The 20,855-nt window shown below is 30.0% G+C and overlaps 1 protein-coding gene across 3 annotated transcripts; it reads right to left on the bottom strand.

Moving 5' to 3' along the window:
- Positions 1-2,652: 2,652 nt before the first annotated feature.
- On the bottom strand, positions 2,653-13,926 carry LOC111291511 (zinc finger protein BRUTUS-like). Of its 3 annotated transcripts, XM_089768078.1 has the most exons (15): positions 13,394-13,926; positions 11,657-11,866; positions 10,387-10,514; positions 9,891-10,085; positions 9,460-9,800; positions 8,529-8,757; positions 7,948-8,116; positions 6,615-7,844; positions 6,363-6,534; positions 5,991-6,212; positions 5,777-5,914; positions 4,211-4,445; positions 4,024-4,083; positions 3,390-3,461; positions 2,653-3,078 (listed from the first exon to the last, which is right to left on the bottom strand). In XM_089768078.1, exons 4-15 carry the CDS (start codon positions 9,999-10,001, stop codon positions 2,935-2,937), a joined length of 3,123 nt encoding a protein of 1,040 aa, XP_089624204.1. In that variant the 5' UTR covers positions 10,002-10,085; positions 10,387-10,514; positions 11,657-11,866; positions 13,394-13,926; the 3' UTR covers positions 2,653-2,934. The 3 variants fall into 3 exon arrangements, with proteins under 3 accessions (XP_089624204.1, XP_022739087.2, XP_022739092.2); XM_022883352.2 differs by lacking the exon at positions 10,387-10,514; XM_022883357.2 differs by lacking the exons at positions 11,657-11,866; positions 13,394-13,926 and adding an exon at positions 10,597-11,588.
- Between the last annotated feature and the right edge of the window lie 6,929 nt (positions 13,927-20,855).

Below are 20,855 nucleotides of genomic sequence, written 5' to 3'. Positions count from 1 at the left end.
TATATATATATATATATAAGTTTATATGGCACCCACTACATGCTTTTTTTTTTATTTTTCAATTTTTTGTTTTTATATATATATATAAATTTATATTTTATTATTAATTTAATTATATATATGTATTATGTGAATAAAGTTATTATTTGATATTTTAATTTAAGAAATTAATATTTTAAACTCAATAAAAATGCCCATATGGCACCCACTGTAAGCTTTTTTTTCTTTTTTTTTTGTTTTTATATATAAGTTTATATTTTATTATTAATTTAATTATATATATGTATTATATAAAAAAGTTATTATTTGATATTTTAATTTAAGAAATTAATATTTTAAATTCAATGAGAGTGTTCATATGACACCCACTATAAGCTTTTTATTTTTTATTTTTCATTATTTGTTGTTTTTATTCTTTTTACTTTTTACGATTTTTTTGTTTTTTTTTGTTTATTTTTCATTAGATATATTTTATGAGAATAGTAAGTCTATTTAAGTATCCACGTGTTACTTTTATTGGCATTTTTTTTTTATCTTTTATCTTTTTTAATTAGATAAATTTTGTTAAAAAATAAAAATGACAAAATAAAAAATTTTGACTCATAGTATCACGCGGGTATCCCTAATCTATATGGTTAATTTTGGAGAGAATGAGGGAAGGAAAGGATGTCCAGTGGCACCCGTCACTTCCTCCCTTTTCTATTTTTCTTCTTTATTTGTTTTTATTTTATTTTTTATTGAATTTATATTTATATTTTTTTATTTGTTGATTTTTTTTTATTTTTATTAGATAAATTTTGTAAAAAAAGTTAATGGAAGTAAAGATGATAAAATAATTTGTATTTGATTAATTTTGATTTGCATGAATCCAACATAAGTGCTTTATTTTAATTAAGATTAGATCAAGTTTTTTTTTTTTTTTTTTTTTTTTTTTCTAAATGGTTCGGATTAGAAATGAATTTAAGATGTTCTATCATCCACATGGCATCTTTCTTTCATTTTTTTCATTTTTTTAAAGTTTTTTTTTTATCTTTTTACTCATTTATTTAATAAATTTTGTAATAAAAAAATCAATTGAGATAAGGATGAAAAAAATAACTCTTATCTAATGGATTTTTAATTGTTCATATTCAATTGGTGCATTTTCTTTTAATTTGATATAATTGGGTTGAATTTATTTTAAATCAAGCTCGAAGTAAAGTTTTAGATATTATGCTTCAACTTTTGTATATATAAAATATATATCTTATTATTTATTTAATTTTATATTTATATATATTTTATTAAAAATATTGTTTAATACTTTAATTTATTAAAATTGCATGTCATCTCATTTTATTTTTTTTGTCATTTTTTAAAATTTTATTTTTAGATAAATTTTATACAAAAAAAGTTGATTTTTTGTGGAATGACAAAATTTTTTGATTTGCCATGACCTAATTGGTGCATTTTTAAAAAAAAATAAAAATTGGGTTAAATTTATTTTTTTGAACAATCTAGGTCAAGTTGGAATTGGATTATGCTTTGCCCTTACCCTCATTGGGATAAATAAAAGAATATATATATTATTATTTATTTAATTTATATTTATATATATTATTTAATGTTTTAATTTAATAAAAAAACTATATTTGTATATAATTAAATTATAATTTATATTAAAAATAAATACACATATATTTGTCTATATGTTGTCATTCATTAAATTTAGCATAAAAATTTTACTTCTCTCATATTTAAAACATAATTTTTTAAAAAATAAAAAATTATCCTATAACAACGTGCGAATCTAATTTTAGTAACAATAATTATTGCATTAGAAAAAGGAAGACGGAATCCGTGTACACAACGTTTTCACAGTTAGTCAACGCTTGACTTTTTAGAATACAGGAAGAATTTATATGAAAATTCAGGTATAGTTTATGAAATTTTTTATTAAAAATGATTTAATAAGAATTATAATAAAAAAATCTAGATGAAATTTAATGAAAAGATCCATAATATGTAAAAATTATTATTGAAAATATATTTTATATTAAAATTTAATCAATATTTATTCAACAATAAAATTATATATTTACATTTTACTAAAAATGCTTATAAAATTTTTTTTTATTTAATCTATGTAAATATTTTTACACACTTAATCTATGTAATAAAATTTTTCAATTTATTAATTTTAAATTTTAAATTTAATTTTTATTTAATCAATTACAATAAAAAATTTTATGAACTTCACTTCAAAAACTTTACGAATTTTTTTCTCTTAAAATGCCATCATAGATGGCCAAAGGAGGCTGCTGGGATAAATTTTTGATTTGAGGAAAAAGATTCAAACCCAATTTGTTTAAGAAAATGTATATACTCTGACCATTTATTTAAATACTCAAAATGCACTGGCATATTTTTGTTGTTTTACTTTTAAAGGTCATGTTGTTCATATTAAAAAAGTGGATTTGATCTAAGATTGATCAAGGAAAGAAAGATCAAATTATCATCATGAAAATTGTTGAGAAAAATGGTACAATGAACAAAGTTTTTCTGGTATTTTTGCTTCTTTCTGGCCCAAAGAGTATTTTCTTTGTTGAAAGAAGTCAATCAATGACACAAGTTGATTCTAAACATGGCAAAATAGGACGATATGCACTCAGGTTTAACTCAAAGTTCAAGCAGATGAGATTGTATTATTTTCTATTTACTTGTAAGATGTTATAGAGAAGCAAAAATTCTATACATCTCTAACTTTTCAATGCCCTTAGCTTCTATAGGCGTCTCTATGCTCTTGATGAGCCCAAAAGTCGAAAAACATAGGGAAGGACGCTTGTGTATATCAGTCGTAGAGGGAACTAGACACCTATTAAGGCTAAAAAAGAATTGCCTATACAAGTTTTTTCCAATCTAACATTATACATCTTGGTAAAGAAGAGAAACCTCTCATTGATGTTTCGTATTGTACTCTGAAGTTGGCATCTCACTCTTGATTACACGGGTGTTGTAAGATCCACAATATCCACACTTGTGATACAACCAATGGAAGCGAGCTGTGCCCTTTTGATCACAATCATTGCAGAGAATATCCTGGATTGGCATATATATGCACTTGATGTGAGCAATTATGAATGTAACATTGGTAAGATCCACTCCATTCCCCAAACTATGTTCATTAAATTATAAACGATTATAAGCAATGCACATGTCATAAGGTGAAGGGGAGGGTTCGCAGAAAAGTAGACTTAAACCTCCACTTTCACTTTAAACTTTTTCCATTACCTTTCCACATTAATGATTGCAAATAGGTTTTACTAGTAATTCATCAGATACAAACCCCTGCTCCTCTTCCACCCCTAAATCAGATAAAATTCGTCGGTTTAGGTAAGAGGCAAATATACCTGACACCGCTCCCTATATTCTTCTGGAAGCTCCTCAGTAGCCAACAATGCGTCAAGCATGCCAAAGTAAACCTGAAAGATTTAACAGCGAAACATGATGACATAATTATGCTTCACACATACAAAACTTGAAGTTCATCATAACAGGACAACCATTCCCCTTATCGTAGAATAGCTGTACAGTGTGAAACAGTGCAAAGCAGTACTAGGATTGCGTTTGGATCCTTTCAGTAGAAAGAAAAGGAACTCAAGGAATTTGGATTTTAGGTTTTAGATTTAGGTAACTGCTCTGAGTAGAACTCAAAACATAACACTTCAAGATGCATGATTCACTCAAATCCATGATCTCCTACTATCATCTCTAAAAATGTGGATTTAAAAAAACAGATCAAAGAAGTCACTTCTCATTCCCCAATTATATTTCTCGTCAATGTTTCTTTGAACATTTATTACTATATTGACTCCACATCTTTGCACAAGAAATCAAGGCCAAATTCCTAAGCCTTCTATTAAATGTAACTTATTGCACTTTCTTGTTTTTCTGAATCCCTCATTACTATCTCATATGAGAAACAGGAAGAGATAGAACCTTTTCTAAGTAATAGAAAACTAGGGTGCAAGAAAGTTCTCTTACCGCCATATCTCCCAAGGATTTACTGCAAATTGGACATGTGTAATGACTGCAAGTATATGCCTAACATAACAGAAGATGTGAGTTTACATAGAACCATTCTCCAATGCTCCTTAAAAGAATTAATTATGCATACAGAAATACAAACTGGAAATGGGTAATGAGATATGAGCATAGGAAAGCCAAGAACCTGAAAACAAGCTGAATGCATGTAATGACCGCAAGGTAGAGCTCTGACTGTTGCACTTGATGTGAACAAAAAGTCACAACAGATAGGGCAGTTAGTTTCTAAACCTTTCTCCAGGCACTTGTGGTTCACTAACTTTATCCCGAGGCAACAGTTGCATGTCATGCAATGAAAATAATCAATGCCAAGTCCCTTCCCAACACGGCATAAATTGCAAAATGGACAATGATATACATTCCTGAAGCAGAAAATTTAATAGGATAGAGCAAAGGTAAGCACCATGTCTTTAGCATTTCCAAAATAATAAGGCAAAAGGAAGAGTCATAAACAGATTTATTCTTCCATTTTTTCCTATATGTTTTCTGCACTTTATTTTTCTAGTTCAACCAACCAATTTCTTTCTTCCCTATCCTTTTTCCCTACCATTTTTCTTGTCATTGTTGTCTCTGTTATTGTATATTAGCTTAGCTATCTCACAGTATTTAAAGCAAAATTGAAAAGGATGATCAAAAGTAAGTTGAAGATCTTTTTATTTTCACTTTTCCTATTTGAATTGTCCCAACTGAAATGTCTAAAACTTCAAACTTTTGCATTACCTATTAACAATGGAGCCACTAAACAGACATTTTAACCTAAGTTTCGCATAAAGTTGTACCTTATTTTAACTTTTTAAAATGGATAAAAGTCAATATCTGGAAATGAGAAAGGATAGAGGGAGTACTTTAGGAGCCACAAAAAGACATGCAAGTGCCACCTCACAAATGGATGTAAACAATAGCCAAAAAAATATGCAAAGCATACCATAGAGCAAAGCAAAACTAAAATTTAGAGTGCTTATAAATTACAAACTCTAAAAAAGTTGTAAATAGCAGTTTGAAATATAAGACTTATAAAGATATAAAGTTATTTAAGGTTGTAATGCCACTACAACAGTCCCAACCATTGTAGTATTTTTTATAATTTCTGTCATTGAACATATTGACATCAATCCCAGGCTTTCATTTATTAGCAACTGAGAATTGTTACAATTGTTAGAATTGAGGCTTTAGAGAACAACTTGCTAATCCCCTAGATTAGCCTTTTATTATATAGACAACACTAAGGAAAGAGAATCAATCATAAATTACACATTAATGCTCCCAATTAATCCCTCCTAAACTATCTCCCATGGAATATTCCCATAATATTCCAAGTCACACACACGCATACACTAACAATAATGAGTACAAGCTGGCTATAGATCATCAGAATGTATGGTAATGGTATGTCATAAACTCATAAGTCAGGTTTTCTGAGAGCTTCAACAAGGGGTTAAAGAGTTTGCATATCTTCAAATAGGATACACATGTTGTACAACAATTTAAATGAAGCTTTCTTGGAAATACACTAGAAAAATACAAACTTCACAAATGACGGCTTGAAACCGGTTCTTGGAACTGATATTCAGAAAATCTTATGTATCCAAAAATGCATTATATAATTTTTTTTAAAAAAAGAGAAATTAAAATTAAATTCAGATGGAGGTTATGTTGTTGCTGCAAGATGAAAATTACCAAGAAGAACACAAACCTTTCATCATCAAAAAACTTGCATATGTTACAATAATATTTTGACATTGAAAATCCATTGCAGGAAGGTGTAACGCATATTGGCCCAACGGGCTGAATCTTGAGGCAGCCCATGCACATCATCTCTAAGGTTGCTTTCCTGAAATGGTTGAGAAAAAAAATCATATGCGGAGAACTCCAATCTCAAATGCAAGAAATAATATATAGGAACTTACCTATCCATTGAGTGATCGCTCACTTTGTCATGGCAAAACCTGCAGGTAAACAGCTTGCCACAGCAAGCAGCACGGAGTTTGCAGTTTCTTTTGTAGTGCTCACACCCAAATATTTGTTTCTCTGGATCTCGAAATGATGGAGAGCATCCCAAAGCTTCTTCACTCTTAGAAGTTTCACCAGATCCTGCTTGGGGCAACTTTTGCTGAGCAGCTATCCATCGACTAAAACAAACAATTTACCAGTTGATTACCAAGGGCCCATGGAAAAAATTAAGAAAGAAATCATATTGAACCCAAAAGAGAATAAGAGATGATAAGAAACACAAAATATAATGCTAATTATAGTATGGAATTTACTATCATGGAACGAACCTAGTTAAAAGATTTTGAACAAGATATGCTTTTCTCCTTGGATCAAGAGTTGAGTCTTGATAAACCTTCCTGATCTCTGATTCAAGCTCATTTTGATTCATTCGAAAAATATCCTTCCACCCAGGCTTAAACATTTGATCGCATTGGTCCAAGCTGTCTTGAAAATTATTATCTAGAGCAGAATATTGGAGAAATAAATTAAAATGTTTCGTGCAACAAAGTAAAAATCAAAAGCATATCATTACCAAATACCTTTCGGTGAAATGCCAGTTTCTTCCATTTCATTCTGCAAGGATGATTCTGAAGGTTTTTTCCAGCATTCATTAAGCCACTCATTGAACATTGTGTTTTTTGTTGCTTGCTTCCATGTGTCCATCATTTTATTTTGCTCATCCTGAGTAAGGGCTGAAGTTACCCAAGGCAGCATTGACTGAAGCACTTCTGCACCTGTGGTTCCAATTATGCGGCCAACCAGTTTGTCCTGCTCCTCCACAGAGAAATATCGACCAAATAATGGCCAAAGTTCCATTTCTTCCCTGAAAATGTGATGATCCAGGGTAACTCTGACAGATTTGCACATCCCTTGAAGCTTAGTAGCCAGCTCATTATATTTTCTCAGAAAATCACTATCATAGGAACCAGAAAGTTCAGTGCTACTACCAGTTAATTTTTCTGAAATATGACTTCTGGAAATGCTTTCATGAAGGTGTGAAAGTTCAGAAAGAACACTGTTAATATCTTCAAATAATTTTTCCTCTTGCTTATGATCTAGCGTATATGAGTGACTGACATTATGAAGTGTCTCTTTAGATTCCAATGCTGGGAAAACAATATCATCCTCAGCATTACTATGAGCTCTGTATAAACCCCATAATAAATGAAATCTTCCAATAAACTGCCGAAGGAATGTCTCATCACAGTCACTAAGCTTTCCAGATTCAACATCCAGATATTCCAAGTCTTTGCTGATGGCTTTATGAAATTTGAATATAGTATCAATTGGTCGTGCAGCAGACTTAATGTCGGACAAGTTATTATCTGTTTCCCAGACAAAAAGGCTGGAATTAAGGGATGGAGCAGATGAGCTAAAAGACAAAGATCTCAGAGACTTGGCTGTTGAAAGAGAACTCAACCCAAGATTATTAGTATTTACACCTAAACCTGGAACACAGCAAGACCTTTCATTACAAGGTGGCTTATGAGAATCTGCAGCAACTGACTGGTCAGAGGCATTGCCATTTTTACATGAAACAGAGGTGTTTCTTTTGACTGGCCTTTTGACTTCATCTCCACGAACTGATAAACAGGTTTCATTAATGGAAGAAGTGCATGCACAGCATGATCGAACAAAATCTTCTTCAATGTCAGTGAACCTTTTAACACAGCAACCATTCCCATTAGGAGACAAACACATGCCTGGGTTACGACCCTTGCAAGCCCAACCAGAAAAAAGTGTCAACAAAGCAGTATCTGTTGCTGGAGCTGAATAGAAGAAATACAAGTTAGAAATGCTAGAATGAGCAGAAAAAGTTTTATTTGTATTATCCACAAAGCAAATAACTATATAGGGAATGAATATATAGACCTGCCAGCTGCATGTTTTTCAGGAAATTCCGGGCTTCATTGTCGGTTAATGACCCAACCAGCCATGGCAAGACACGCTCAATCAATCTCAAGGGCATCAAACACAAGCTTTGATACAAAAGTTCACGCTGCCTTTTGAAGCTAAAGCTCTTTCTCACAATAGGAAGAACCTAGAAATGAATAAGAACTTAGCAGAGAGATTCACATAATGAAAGAGCACATTTAGTGGCATATGTTTCTAGTCATGCACAAAGTGACTTAAATCAATCACAGCAAGAGGAAACATAGAACCTTAGTCCAATCTTCTATATTTAAAATGGATTATAGGGTATTAAATCATTTCTAATATCCTCGACCACTTTCACATATTAGCATAGGACCCAACCGCCTCTCTCTCTCTCTCTCTCTCTCTCTCTCTCTCTCTCCCCTCCCCTTTCCCAAATAATGAGTCTATGTACATATGTTCTAATATATGTATATGTAATTATGCATAAGTATATATAAACTGCGTTAGTTCAGGATTACAAAAACTTCATGTCTAACATCCAAGCACCTACCAAACATCCCAAAAAGAAAGCACACCTGAACTTCCTCATTGTGGAAATGCGTTCTTATAGTTTCCATTATTTGATCTGCATGCTCACATAACTTGGAATAAAATTCGGTAGCTGAAGTAGAAACTGCTCCTGCACTTTGAATACTTTCAATCAAACACCTAAAGTCATTGAATTGGCTTTCTTCTTCAGCATGCTCCTGGAAGAAAGACAGTTCACCATCAACTGCAGGGAATATGACCTTGTCCTCCGCAATGCTGCATAATAGTAGCGAATCCAGCTATTAGTTTTCCTTCTTAAAATATAAAGACACAAGCATGCAGCAAAACTAGACAAAATTAGAAGGTGATGACATCAAAATATATACATCACCTCTGTATCAAATGAAGATTTCAAAATCGATAAGCAAGCGTCTTGTGCAATTAACAGCCTAATTCAGAATGAGCACTAGGGGGTACACAAAAACCTTCTTTTTAATTAGTCCACCCTTATTCTTGAATCATGAAAAAGAAAAACTAGACAAACAGAATTTGGCGATTCAAAATGCTAACATAGATTAGTGTCAGTATGAATTCTGCCATGGTTTACAGGTTTCTCTATCAAGAGTGTTTCTATGTGGAAATGGTGATTGCCCTGCCCCGGGAATATATATAAAGCTGACATTAAAATTAATCTTTATTTAAATTTATATTAATAATATTAATATCTTTTAATACTAATGTGTGAAATTATTTAATAATAAATTTATATTTAAAATGTCATTTTTATCAAAATGATAAATGAATTAATTTACAAAGAAATATTAAATATATGCAATAATAATTTTCAAGGTGCGAAAGGTTGGATGCTTGTGATAAACTTCTCAAGGGCAAAACTAGCGAAATTCAGATTCAGTGGATTATGAAGGTAGAATTTATAAGTAAAGAAAGAAAAAGTAAAAAAAAAAAAAAGGGAAATACCTGTGAAAGATGCAAACCTCAGCAATAAATTGCAATCGTTCATTAAAGACTGATATATTACTGAAGTTCCCAGAAAGTTGAATCTTCCTAGCCTCCTCAGCTATCTCATTCAACTCTCTTTTAATAGCATTATGCCAAAGCAATATTTCATTCATTGGATGTGTACCATCCATCTCTGAAACATTATGGCTAGGCTCCAAATATTTTCTTTTTCCAGTCTTGGTCAACTCGCAAGGACATGTTATGCTGTCCAATGACTGACTTACGCCATCAGTAGAATCTAGATGACATTTTCCTAATGTTTCACCACCATTTCTCCTTTCCATCCAGGTGAAGATAACCTTCAAAAAGTACAAGCCGTAGTCAGTTATAAGCACACAACAAAAGTGTCCAACATAAATCAAAGGGCTGAATGACAATAGAGATCTCGCCTGCTGCAGAAGCTTTTCTTCTGGCACTATTTTGCTTAAGCACTTTTGCATATCCTGATATTCATCAGGTGAAAAAAAGGACGAAAGCCATGGAAGGAACTCTGCCATCATATTCACAGGAATGCTGCATAAAAACTGCCAGACTAGAGATGCTTGCTCTTCAAGTGAAAACTTTTCAATGAGCAAGGGAAAAACCTGTCATAGTCAAAGAGAATACCCATGTAATCAGAAAATATAGCACCACTATACATTGTCTTCTGGATTGAAGGATTAAAGCTTTGAAGAGAGAAGACCACTAAGTCATGTTGACTGGATTAGTTTCAGATAACACAGGAATGGCTATTGGCGTGGATTTGGATATGTTTAAACATTCATGTGTATAAAGCAAAAAGAATATTATCTAATTATAATCTCAAATTGACATCTTGTTTGCAAAGCTTGAGAATTTAACATGTCAAAAACAATAGTGCAGCTGCAAAAGTACTAAGTTTCTTACAAATTGAAGACAGATACAGTAAAGGCATGAGGCTGAATAATTCTTTGAGTAGAATATGGATCTTCTTTAATTTTGTCTTTGTCCTTCTATTTCTTTTCTCATTCCAATCAAATCCCTAGAATCCTTTTCTGAAATCAACCATGTTTCTGATCAATTTCAATGATGTTTATATTTCTTCTTTGCAGATCATATTATCTATGTTGCACATACAAGAGTATTGCAGGTATTTCAGATCAGTGTCTTCAGTGAACACTATCTTGCACAGCTGCCATCATCTGTAAACTCCATTTTGAACATTGTACATTTGTCTCCCAACAATCAAAGAACAATGAGAAAGGCAAAGGAAAAGGTTTAATTTCTTCATAAAATTATGGCAGATCATTATTTCTAATTGTCAAAGTGATCAAATGTCCCTGCTCAGGCTCTTCATTTTTTCCTAGTATATCCTTGCAAGACATATAGACGTTTTAAAGAGGATACATGTACAAGGATGCAATACTCCAATTACATGGAAAAAGTTATGAAGGGTTAAATGCATTTGGTCAGACACATATCCATAACCAAAATTTGAAGCCGAGCCCAAGTAACATAGATCCCATCTTTTTTTTTTTTTTCCAATATATTACCATGTAGATGTCCCCATCTATGATCCTAAAAGGATTGGTAACTCATGCACACATAAAATCAATACAGCCTAACCAACTGGTGCAAACTTATTGGATATCTCACAACATATATAACATAGATCAAGTACACAAGGGAGACAAATGGTAAAATAATTTACATTTTGTATTACGTGGATTCTTTACGTAAACAAGATCATCTTTCAATAAATTTGCCAAATCAAGCCTCAAGTTGTGAATAATTTGAAAATCACTAAATAAACATGGAAAACAAAACTTAAAGATAATTAATGAAGTAAAATACCAATTAGAATGCAGATATTGAGAAGAGGAATGATATTGTTTATAAGAAAACTGCACCAGTTCATGGAAGATAAATGAAATGCTTGAGAGTATATGTGAAATTTCATATTGGGCACTCTATTCACTCTGCCAATAAACCGAAGCTAACCTAGTAGGTTAAAAATGACTATCACCAACATAACCTTTATGAAATTGAAGCAAATGAAAAGCAGTTTTCAGGCAGGAAAGAAAGACCTGGATCTTTTTTCTTAGTTATACTTGGAATGCCCAGACAATAGCAAAGAGTTTGTTCAATAAATTGCCTAAATTCTGAAATAGGAATGCAACATTAAATGAGATCGTACCTGCTCTTCTTCTTTGGCCATATGCTGGCTAATTGATGTCTGAAGGGCCCCTGTACAAGAAGCTAACTCCCTCGGGAAGTTCTCATCATTTTCCACATAAGAATTTAAAAGCTCAAATAGATGATCAAAAAGATTACTTTCACCCTTGTGTTCAAGGGAGTACGTTTTTGCCACATTTTTTACACGTATATCTAGAGCTGGAAAAATAACCTGCATTTCAAGCCGTGATGCTGTCAGACCTTCAGCTATAGTAGAAAGAAGGTTTGGAAACACATATAGGTCACTAAAGACAGCTGCCAGGAATCAAAATTGAAACCTTATAAATTCAGCCGACAATTGAATGTTGATGGTATTAAACAATTGCGTTCATGCATATTGCCCGACAATATCAGGAGAGCATCTTACCCACTTTTCTCAAAAACACAAAGAGCAGTTACCAAAATTTTAAGTTTCAAAGATTATGTTGCAAGTTCAGAAATTTTTAGTTGTCACCCCACCAAAAAAAAAAAAAAAATCCAAAGGCAGGAAGTCAGGAACAATCAAATTTCACACAAAGCAGACATTAACTATTCCTTTTTGACAGTAATAGATAAACACTTATCTAATGATGATGCCAACATTAGTCCATACAAAAAAAAAAAAATCTAAAAAAATAAATCCTGGTGGAGAAACTCAAATGAATTAATCACTGCAACCAAATACATCTTTGCAATGCAGTAAACTTAAAAAAATAAAAGCGCTTGCCACTAACTTCCAAAATGACAAGCCCTTAGAAGGAAAATGAGTAATATTTCCATAATGTGTTGCCCTTCCAGAAGAAAAAGAGGCAATTGCAACTTGTTTTACAAAATAAAAAAGAAAATTTACAAGCTCACTTCTGTTTGACTCAGATCATCATATATTGGAGCATTTTGCACATACTTCAACACATCACCATAATTTCAACAAAACCATGTTTCTAGTTTTTGAAAAATAAAATTTCAACATTCTTCAACGTAGTTGTTAAACTTAAAAAAAAAAAAAAAGGAATTACGCATCATTCCAAGACAAAGTGTGAAATAGCACTTCATTAAATTTTCTCCATTAATTTATCCACAAGGACAATCTTCTGAAGTGAAGCAGAAGCAAATGTTAGGGACATATACAGAATAGAAAAAAAAAAAAGATCAATAAGAATAAATGAGTGTGCAGATACAACAACCAACCGACAGTCAAAATTCATATAAATAAAAAACTGCCGATTATAAATCAGACATAATCTTTTTCTTTCTCTCATTCCCAAAAGCAAAAAGAAGAACAAAAAATTCATGATTCCTATCAATAAGGTCTGAGGAAAAAGTTATGTAGTACTCATCACCTTCACTGTCAGAAAAGAAGAAAAAGAAAGAATTGGTAAAAGAAAAAGAAAATAGAAAGACTGAAATGCCATCAATGCACTCCAATTCCAAAAAAAAAAATCTATTAATCACAAATTAAAAAAAATCCAATATTAAGCAAACAAAAAGGAAAAATTAAAAAGAAAAAAACTTAATATGGAACTGCATACAAACAGGCAGTCGTGCAAATACATACTTAAGCACGTACAAACAAAAATTTGAGGGATTAAAAACACTATTCAAAATTCACAGAATTGAAAAATAAAAGAAAATCAAATTATTCAAATTTTTAGAACTCTCTCAGCGAAACAACCAGAGAATTCGAAAACAGTAAAAAAAAAGAACAGAAGAAAAGGAGTACCTCATCTTCGGCAACGGAATGGTGCTTATAAATCGATCTGAGAAAACCGTACCGTTGAAAAAGCGATTGAATATCTACACTGTTTCCCGTAGCAAACGCCAAAGCTAATCGGTGAAGCACATCCAGCTCATTCCGCACCGCCTTATGGAAAAGCAAGAATATCAAAATCGGAGATTTCTCTTCACTCTCCTCAGACAAACCTCCAAACAGCGGAGGCTTGACCGTGCTCATCGACACAACCAACGCCTCCTCTCTACGCTGCAATTCGGGTAAAGGAATCGTCATTTCAAAACTCTCAGCTCCTTTGACTTTTTCCTCTGCTTTTTTGCTCTTTCTTATCTTCTCCGTTGTACTAATTCTCTTCTCTTTTGGCGTTTTTCTTTATATTTATTTTTCGCTTCTTTGGATTATACTATCTGTTTTGTTTTGTTTCGTTTCGTTTTGTAGAGATGTTCAACGGAAGAGAAAAGGAAGAAGGGAAGGGAAGGGAAGGCTTGAGGCTGGGTGTTACATGTTTATGACCGGGATGTGATAAGAATGTGGGGGAATGTGGGGGCGTTTTATACTCTGGTGGATACCACGTGGCATATTTTGCCAGCAGGACGCTTACATGAGGCTTATGTTGTGTTACATGAGTTTTCCACGTGGCAGGTAAGGATAGGCTGATGATGAGACCTAGAGGCTTCAATATTGGTTTTTCTTTTTCTTTTTAATTTTTTGTTACCAAAAAGTTTGTCTTGTTCTTGTGAAACCACTTGAGGAGGATAAGGCTAGGACTGAGGAATGAAAAGCAGAGAAAGCTACTTCCAAAAATGTAAAGGTGTTGGATACTGGGTGGAATGGAATCAAGTTTCCCAAAACATTTTAATTTCACTATTAGTCCAGATTCACTTTGAATTGGCATATTTAAACGGTTTGGTTTGGTTTGGTTTAGTTTAGTTTTTTTTTTTTATTTGGTTTTGTTTTCTTTTATTTTTTTTTAATTTGTAATTTTATTAAGTTATTAATTTTTTCAGTTAAAATAATTAAAATTTAAATGCAAATTCTTATCATTTGTAGTCATTTTGTCCCATATTATTTGTTATATATTAATTGTTATGAAGATTAAGAAAAAAGTTTTAATTTTAATATATTTAATATTAAAATTCAATTTTTTTATAAAATTAAAGTTTTATGATTTTTATATCAAAAAGTAAAAAAAAATCATAAAATATAGTTTTAAAATATAAAAAGTAAAAATTTTATATATTAAAAAAATGACATAATTTTGAGACATCTAAAAAAAAGGAATAGGGGAGTATTAGTTTCAATTGCTTTTTTTAATAATAGTTTTTGCTATCACGTATATTGAACATAAATATTTTTATTTATTTTTAAATAATAATTTTATATTAAATATAAAGTTGAATATTGTAATTGAAATAACTAAAATTAATAAATTACTTATATTAACAAATTAATATGAAAGCATAGGATGTTAGAATTTTTTTGAACCAACAAAAATAAATATTTTTGTTCATTATCTTTTTTAATTTTTATTTAAAATATTTTATATTAAATAAATATTAATAAGATTTATCCATTTTATAATTAATAAGAATTCAATTTTTCTTAAAAGACAATGAATTTATCTGATTAATAAGATTATCTAGTTTATAAATAAGAATTCTAGTTGTCATTTTTGTTCATTAAATGATTTTACTTGATTAAAAAAATTTATCCAATTTATAAATAAAATTTTTAGTTCAATATAAATTTTACATACATGTTAATGCAAGTTTTTGTTAGTATATAAATTTCAATTATCTTTACAAAATATATATAATTATTATTTAAAAATAAATAAAAAGTATTCACGTGTAATATTGCATGAAACAACAAAAGTTAGTATTTTAAAAATATAAATGTATACTTCAAGAAAGTAAGTACAAAAAAAAAAAAAAAAAAACTCAAAGTATGAATTTTTTTTTAATAATTTCTTCAAATGAAATTTAATGCCACTCAGAAATTAAAATGGCAAAGGAAAGAAAGATAATTATGAAACTTTGAATTAATCAAACATGGTTATATTTTATAGTTGTGGATTGACAATTTGCATTGAAAATATGTAGTATTAGATCTTAAATGGTTTAATATTGACTATATGTGGAGAGAGAGGGAGACGAAACTGATATACGTAGTATTCTCATCCTCACAAATCACAAAGTAACATAAAATGGACTTTTCAGAATAAATTTGCAAGACGGCTCACGTAGTTATTGTCATTTGTGCCAAGTTAATAGTTGGTTCCTAAAAATTGAGAAGGTATGCATGCCAATCAGGCCTTTATTTATTTAGTAGTAAAGAGGTAAATTTTGAAATTTGAAATTTGAAATTTGAAGTTTTAGATTCAAATTTTATTATACATGAATTTGATTATTTAGTTAAATTATAATTTATTAATTGATTATTTAATGATATAATAATTAATTAAATAAATATAATATTTAATTATGAGTATAATTTAAAAAAAAGTATACATGTTTTTAAATAAAAAGTTTAGGTAATTGCGAAAGACTAAGATTTATTTACCAAAACCATAGGAGATTAAAATAAACTTACAGTTTCTTTTGATAATCTTAAAATTGTTAAGCTAGGAGAATTCTAAATTTTTTCCTAAAACTTGAGTTTTAGCAATTAAATTCTAATTAAGCTTGAGTTTCGTTTGTAACATTTTAAAATTCCATAAAGAGTGTTAACCTTATGTATAGTGTTCTTTGATTCTAATGTATGTAATCTCCACTTGTACATATATTGTTTGATTAAGGAGAAAAATAAATGAAAAATGTCACATTTTTAATTGAAAACTTTTTTTTGAAAGGTATAATATCTGCTAATTCAAACTTTGATTGTTTAATTAATCAATTAATGTTATTATTTTTTTAACCATCGTAATATATATATATATATAGATGTTTGAAATGGCAAAGGAAAACGATGGAGTGAATGTCATATTCATGTGGTTGAACGAAGTGATTAGAAAAGGAGAGGTAATAAAGTGCATGGGCTAAGGAAGGTGGCATATAGAGAGCACAAGGAAGACGTGTGTCGCGGATTAATCACTCACGCCCTCATGAGTTACGCTCACGTTGTCATTTGTAGAACACATTCCCTTTCTATTATTATGTTATTATTATTATTTTTTGTTTTGGTAAGAAAAAAATAAAAAAAAATAAATTTTTTAATTTTTTAAATTAAAATAAAATAGTTTAATAAGTGATATAAATAGAATTCGAATTTAAAATCTTTTCATAAAAAAAAAAGATTTAATCAATTAAATTCATCTCTATGGATATTTAAAATTAAGTTTATGAACTTTAATTTTCATCAAATATAATTAATTAAGTAAAATAAAAAATTCAAAATAATATATGCCAATACACAAAATTTAAGTTTATTAAAATAAGTTTTGATATTTTATTTACTTAGATATTATTATTAAACTTTATGATAATTTTCATGGTTCAACAAACATTAATTTATTAATTTATATAAATATTAATTTTTATAACTTATTGATTTTCATATTGTTTACACTGTAAATGTACCCGCCGATAAGGAAGAGAAATGTGGCAAAAGCGACATAAAAAAATTAAAATTAAAATTAATGATGAGAAGAGATAACTATCGGTTGTCCAATCAAATAAATGCACGTGACCTGGTAATTGTAAATTTTGTTTAGAGATAAATTAATTAGATGGATATTTTAGTTACATCTTCAGGAGCTTTTGAGCCAATTAACGGATTACGTGTGGCAAGATTTAGTCCAAATCAACCACTAAATAGGGATCTAATTTAAGTCAACCGGGAAATAAGGAAGGAACTACGCAGGTTGGGTTGCAGGAGGAACAGGCAACTAGCAATGTACCCCTAAAACGTAGCAAAAAATCAGAGAAAGGAAGACAGGGAAGTTGATTTTGTGCAGACGACTTCCACTAACAGTTGCTTGGGCTAAAGGTAAGGGAGTCAGTTGAAAAAATTGAAGAGCAACCATTGCAAAAACACAGTAAAGAAGGGAAGTCGCCATCAGGAAAGAGACTCTCAACATAATTTAGCAGCTCAGCTCCAATTAACTTCGGATTTCTCTCAAATTGACAAATTGTCTTCAATCCTTTTTGAATTAATTTTTGTATGGAAGCTCTCTGAGGGCCTTTTGTGTAGTCAGTCTTTAGATATTTAGTTTGGTTATTTTGTAAACACTCAAAGTTTTCGACCAAAAAGAGTTTACTTCATTTTAACCATAGGTTCGCACAAATTCGATACGGCGGGGAGCTTCAATTCATTATGCTTTTCTTTAACTTAACTCTAATTTGATTTCAATTCCAATTGATTTACTGGTACTTAATTTCTAGTTGTTCTTAGCATTTCCAATTCCACATTTTTTATGTTTTAAGCAATTTGTTTTACAGTTACAAAAAGACTCATACAATCATCCTTCTTTGTTTAATGAATTTACAAATCAATGCCTTATAATCGAATCTCAGCTGAATGACCCGCTTCAGGATAAAGGACATAAAGGTCACGCCAAAAACTTTATTAGTTGGAAGTCTAAAATTAGCTGGTACTCTTGATAGCTCTAGTATGATTGAACATTGTTTCAACAAATCCAATTACAGTAATTTATTGATTTTGATTTACAAAAACCTGAGGAGAATTTGATTAAAAACTTGACTTAAATTATTATTATTATTATATTTGAAATTATCTAAATTTAAATCTTAATTATTAAAATTATTATTATTATATTTGAAATTATCTAAATTAAAAGTATAACAATCTATCAATAAACTATAAGACCATTGATAACTTCACTCAAGTGATTCCTCTATATAATTGAATCTTAGAATCTTTTCTTATTTGATATTTCTATGTTTCTTTTTTTCTTTTCACAATAAAAAAATACCCAGCGATCACTTATAAATCATTTTTGTTTTATAATGTACGTAAAACTATGAGCGTGATCGTAATAAAATTGTCTCCTTTGTTAACATCATACATGTGCTCATTTACCATATGCATATAAAACTTGTGATTGCATTAAATTATTTAAATAAAATCTTTTCTTGTCACATGATCATCAATGGGTAAAGATCAGCATTTACATTATTTTGGTGCGTGTGCTGAGCATATGTACCGAACACATTTTTCTATTAAATTATTTCTTTTATCTCTATAAAAAATAAAATGGTTCAACTAAAGATTCAGAGCTAAAACTTTTTACTTTTAATATCTCCATTTCTAAAGGAGATTCTCTATCCATTGCTGCAATGTTTAGTCTTTTAAAAGGTTATGTTTAAGCTTCATTAATTATTTTATGTAGACCATGCCCATTTCTTTTCACACTTTTCTCCCACTATTAAGAACTTTATCCTCTCCTGAATAAGTGCTGTGCACTCCAAGATTGCTATCTACCAAAAACAAGTAGTGGGAATTACTATTAATGTTAATTGAGTCTTGTTCTTCTCACATAACTCTTGACGGATTCTTTTATATATCTTGTTTTTTAATGATAGTGATGTCCACTTAAATGTCACAAATCTATAATTGGTTCTTAGTAACTTACTCTAAAACCAATGCTTATTAATTGTTGATACACATAGAAATTATAAGCAAACCTAGATGAGAGTTCGAAATTTAAAATATAATACATGATACGATACGAAAATAATCTAAAAATAATACAAATTAAAATTTTAGTAAAAATTATATATGAATTTTAACAAAAATATATATTTTGTGTTTTTCATGTCTACTGTGACATACAATTTTTATGTAAAATACGATATGAATACATGAATTAACTGTGTTTCACATGATACGAATATATGAATTAGTATGAAGCCTAAATCCTCGAGGAATAAAAACATCAAAAACCAAAAATCTAAAAGATAACGCTTTATTATGAAGAGAACAAATTTCTTTTAGAAAGTGTTTAGTATAGAGTGACTAGTTTAAAAATCAAAGTGATATGCATTCAGTAATTACATCATTTTATTTGGTAGCAATTTAAAAATCTTATATAATAGTGATATTAAATCATTGGGGTGATAATATCATTGTCATGGAGAGTGACCTAATGCCCATCCAAAAACATGTAAAAGTTTTATCACTATGATAAAATAATTTTTTATATTATTTTTTTGACTAATTTATCCTAATGATAGTGAGAATAAATATATGATTCTCTTCGAATTTAGTCTTTATAAGTAGGCCTTCGATGTGAAGAAATCATTCATTCTTTCTAACTTCTAGTGAATACGATTCATGTCTTTCAGTATATAAGATTAAAATTAATGAAATATTATGAGCATTTTTTATAATATGGAAATTGTAACATGAAGTCATTATTTTGATATATATAATTAAAATTTTCTTGATTTGTAAAAAAAAAAAAGAAATAAAACTCATTCATTTATATTTATTTATGAAAATTCAATGAAGTTATTTTTTTAATAAAAATTAAAAATTTTAATAAATTTAGTAATCAAAGTTTAGTTCATTAAGCTAAGTTGTCAGTTGCTATTCTAGATGCCATTTTAGACAATAAATAGTTAAGGTATTTTTTGACCTAAATATTTTTTTGACCTAGGCCTTAATGAATGTGGCTAAATATGTCAATGCCTTGTCTAAATATTTTTTTATTCTTTCTTCTTAAGCTCCAAACTCTCTATTTGTCTGGCCAACCACAAGTTAGGAATTGCTTTACACCGTAATATTTTTCACATTAACTCAGCTGCTAATTTCAAGCCAGCAATCAATGCTTCATATTTAGTTTCATTATTCGAAGCTTTGAATCCAAACTTTAGAACATATTGAAATTATAAAATTTTTGGGCTGATTAAAATTAGGCTAGCTTTATTTCTTTAGCTAGTAGTTGACCCATCAACGAAAAGTTTTCACATTTTTTCTTTTTTAGTCTTATCGATATCCCCAAGCTATTTGTCAGTCTGAGCCAAAGACATTCGGTAATAAAATTTGCTAGCATTTATGATTTCAAAGCTGACCTACGGAGTACATACAAGTCTTATTCACTTCACTGAGTTTCATTGCCCATTTGTTTAATCTTCTTAATAATTCTGGTTTTTGTAGGATTTGCCTAAGTGGCTTGTCAGTTAGAACATTGATTGTGAGAACTTGAAATATTGGCCTAAGCTTTTTGGCTAATGTGACAACTACATAAGCCAGTTTCTCGATCCTAGTGTAGTTTATTTCAGGCTCTGTCAAAACTTTGCTCACAAAATATACCAACCTTTACTTACCTTATTCTTCCCTGACCAGTACTGAACTAATTGTATGGTTGACAATAAAGATACACAGATATAAGACTTCATCAGATCTCGACTTAAAAAGAGTAGAAGAAGAGGAAATGAACTTTTTGAGCTTTTCAAATATGTTTTGACACTGAGGTGTTAATCTAAATTTT

This window comes from Durio zibethinus, chromosome 11 (assembly GCF_047325235.1).
Source record: "Durio zibethinus cultivar Kanyao isolate XHJ-2024 chromosome 11, ASM4732523v1, whole genome shotgun sequence".
Classification (NCBI taxonomy): domain Eukaryota; kingdom Viridiplantae; phylum Streptophyta; class Magnoliopsida; order Malvales; family Malvaceae; genus Durio; species Durio zibethinus.
The sequence above is the reverse complement of the archived record's forward strand: the minus strand, read 5'-3'. Positions and strand labels throughout refer to the sequence as shown.

Excerpts from the sequence above, each read along its gene's own strand:
- LOC111291511 (XM_022883352.2), bottom strand. The coding sequence starts at position 13,678 with ATGACGATTCCTTTACCCGAATTGCAGCGTAGAGAGGAGGCGTTGGTT. Across the intron at positions 10,086-11,656 it reads TGGCCAAAGAAGAAGAGCAG|GTTTTTCCCTTGCTCATTGA; the intron begins GTACGATCTCAT and ends TGACTATGACAG. Across the intron at positions 8,117-8,528 it reads TCCACAATGAGGAAGTTCAG|GTTCTTCCTATTGTGAGAAA; the intron begins GTGTGCTTTCTT and ends ATTCATTTCTAG.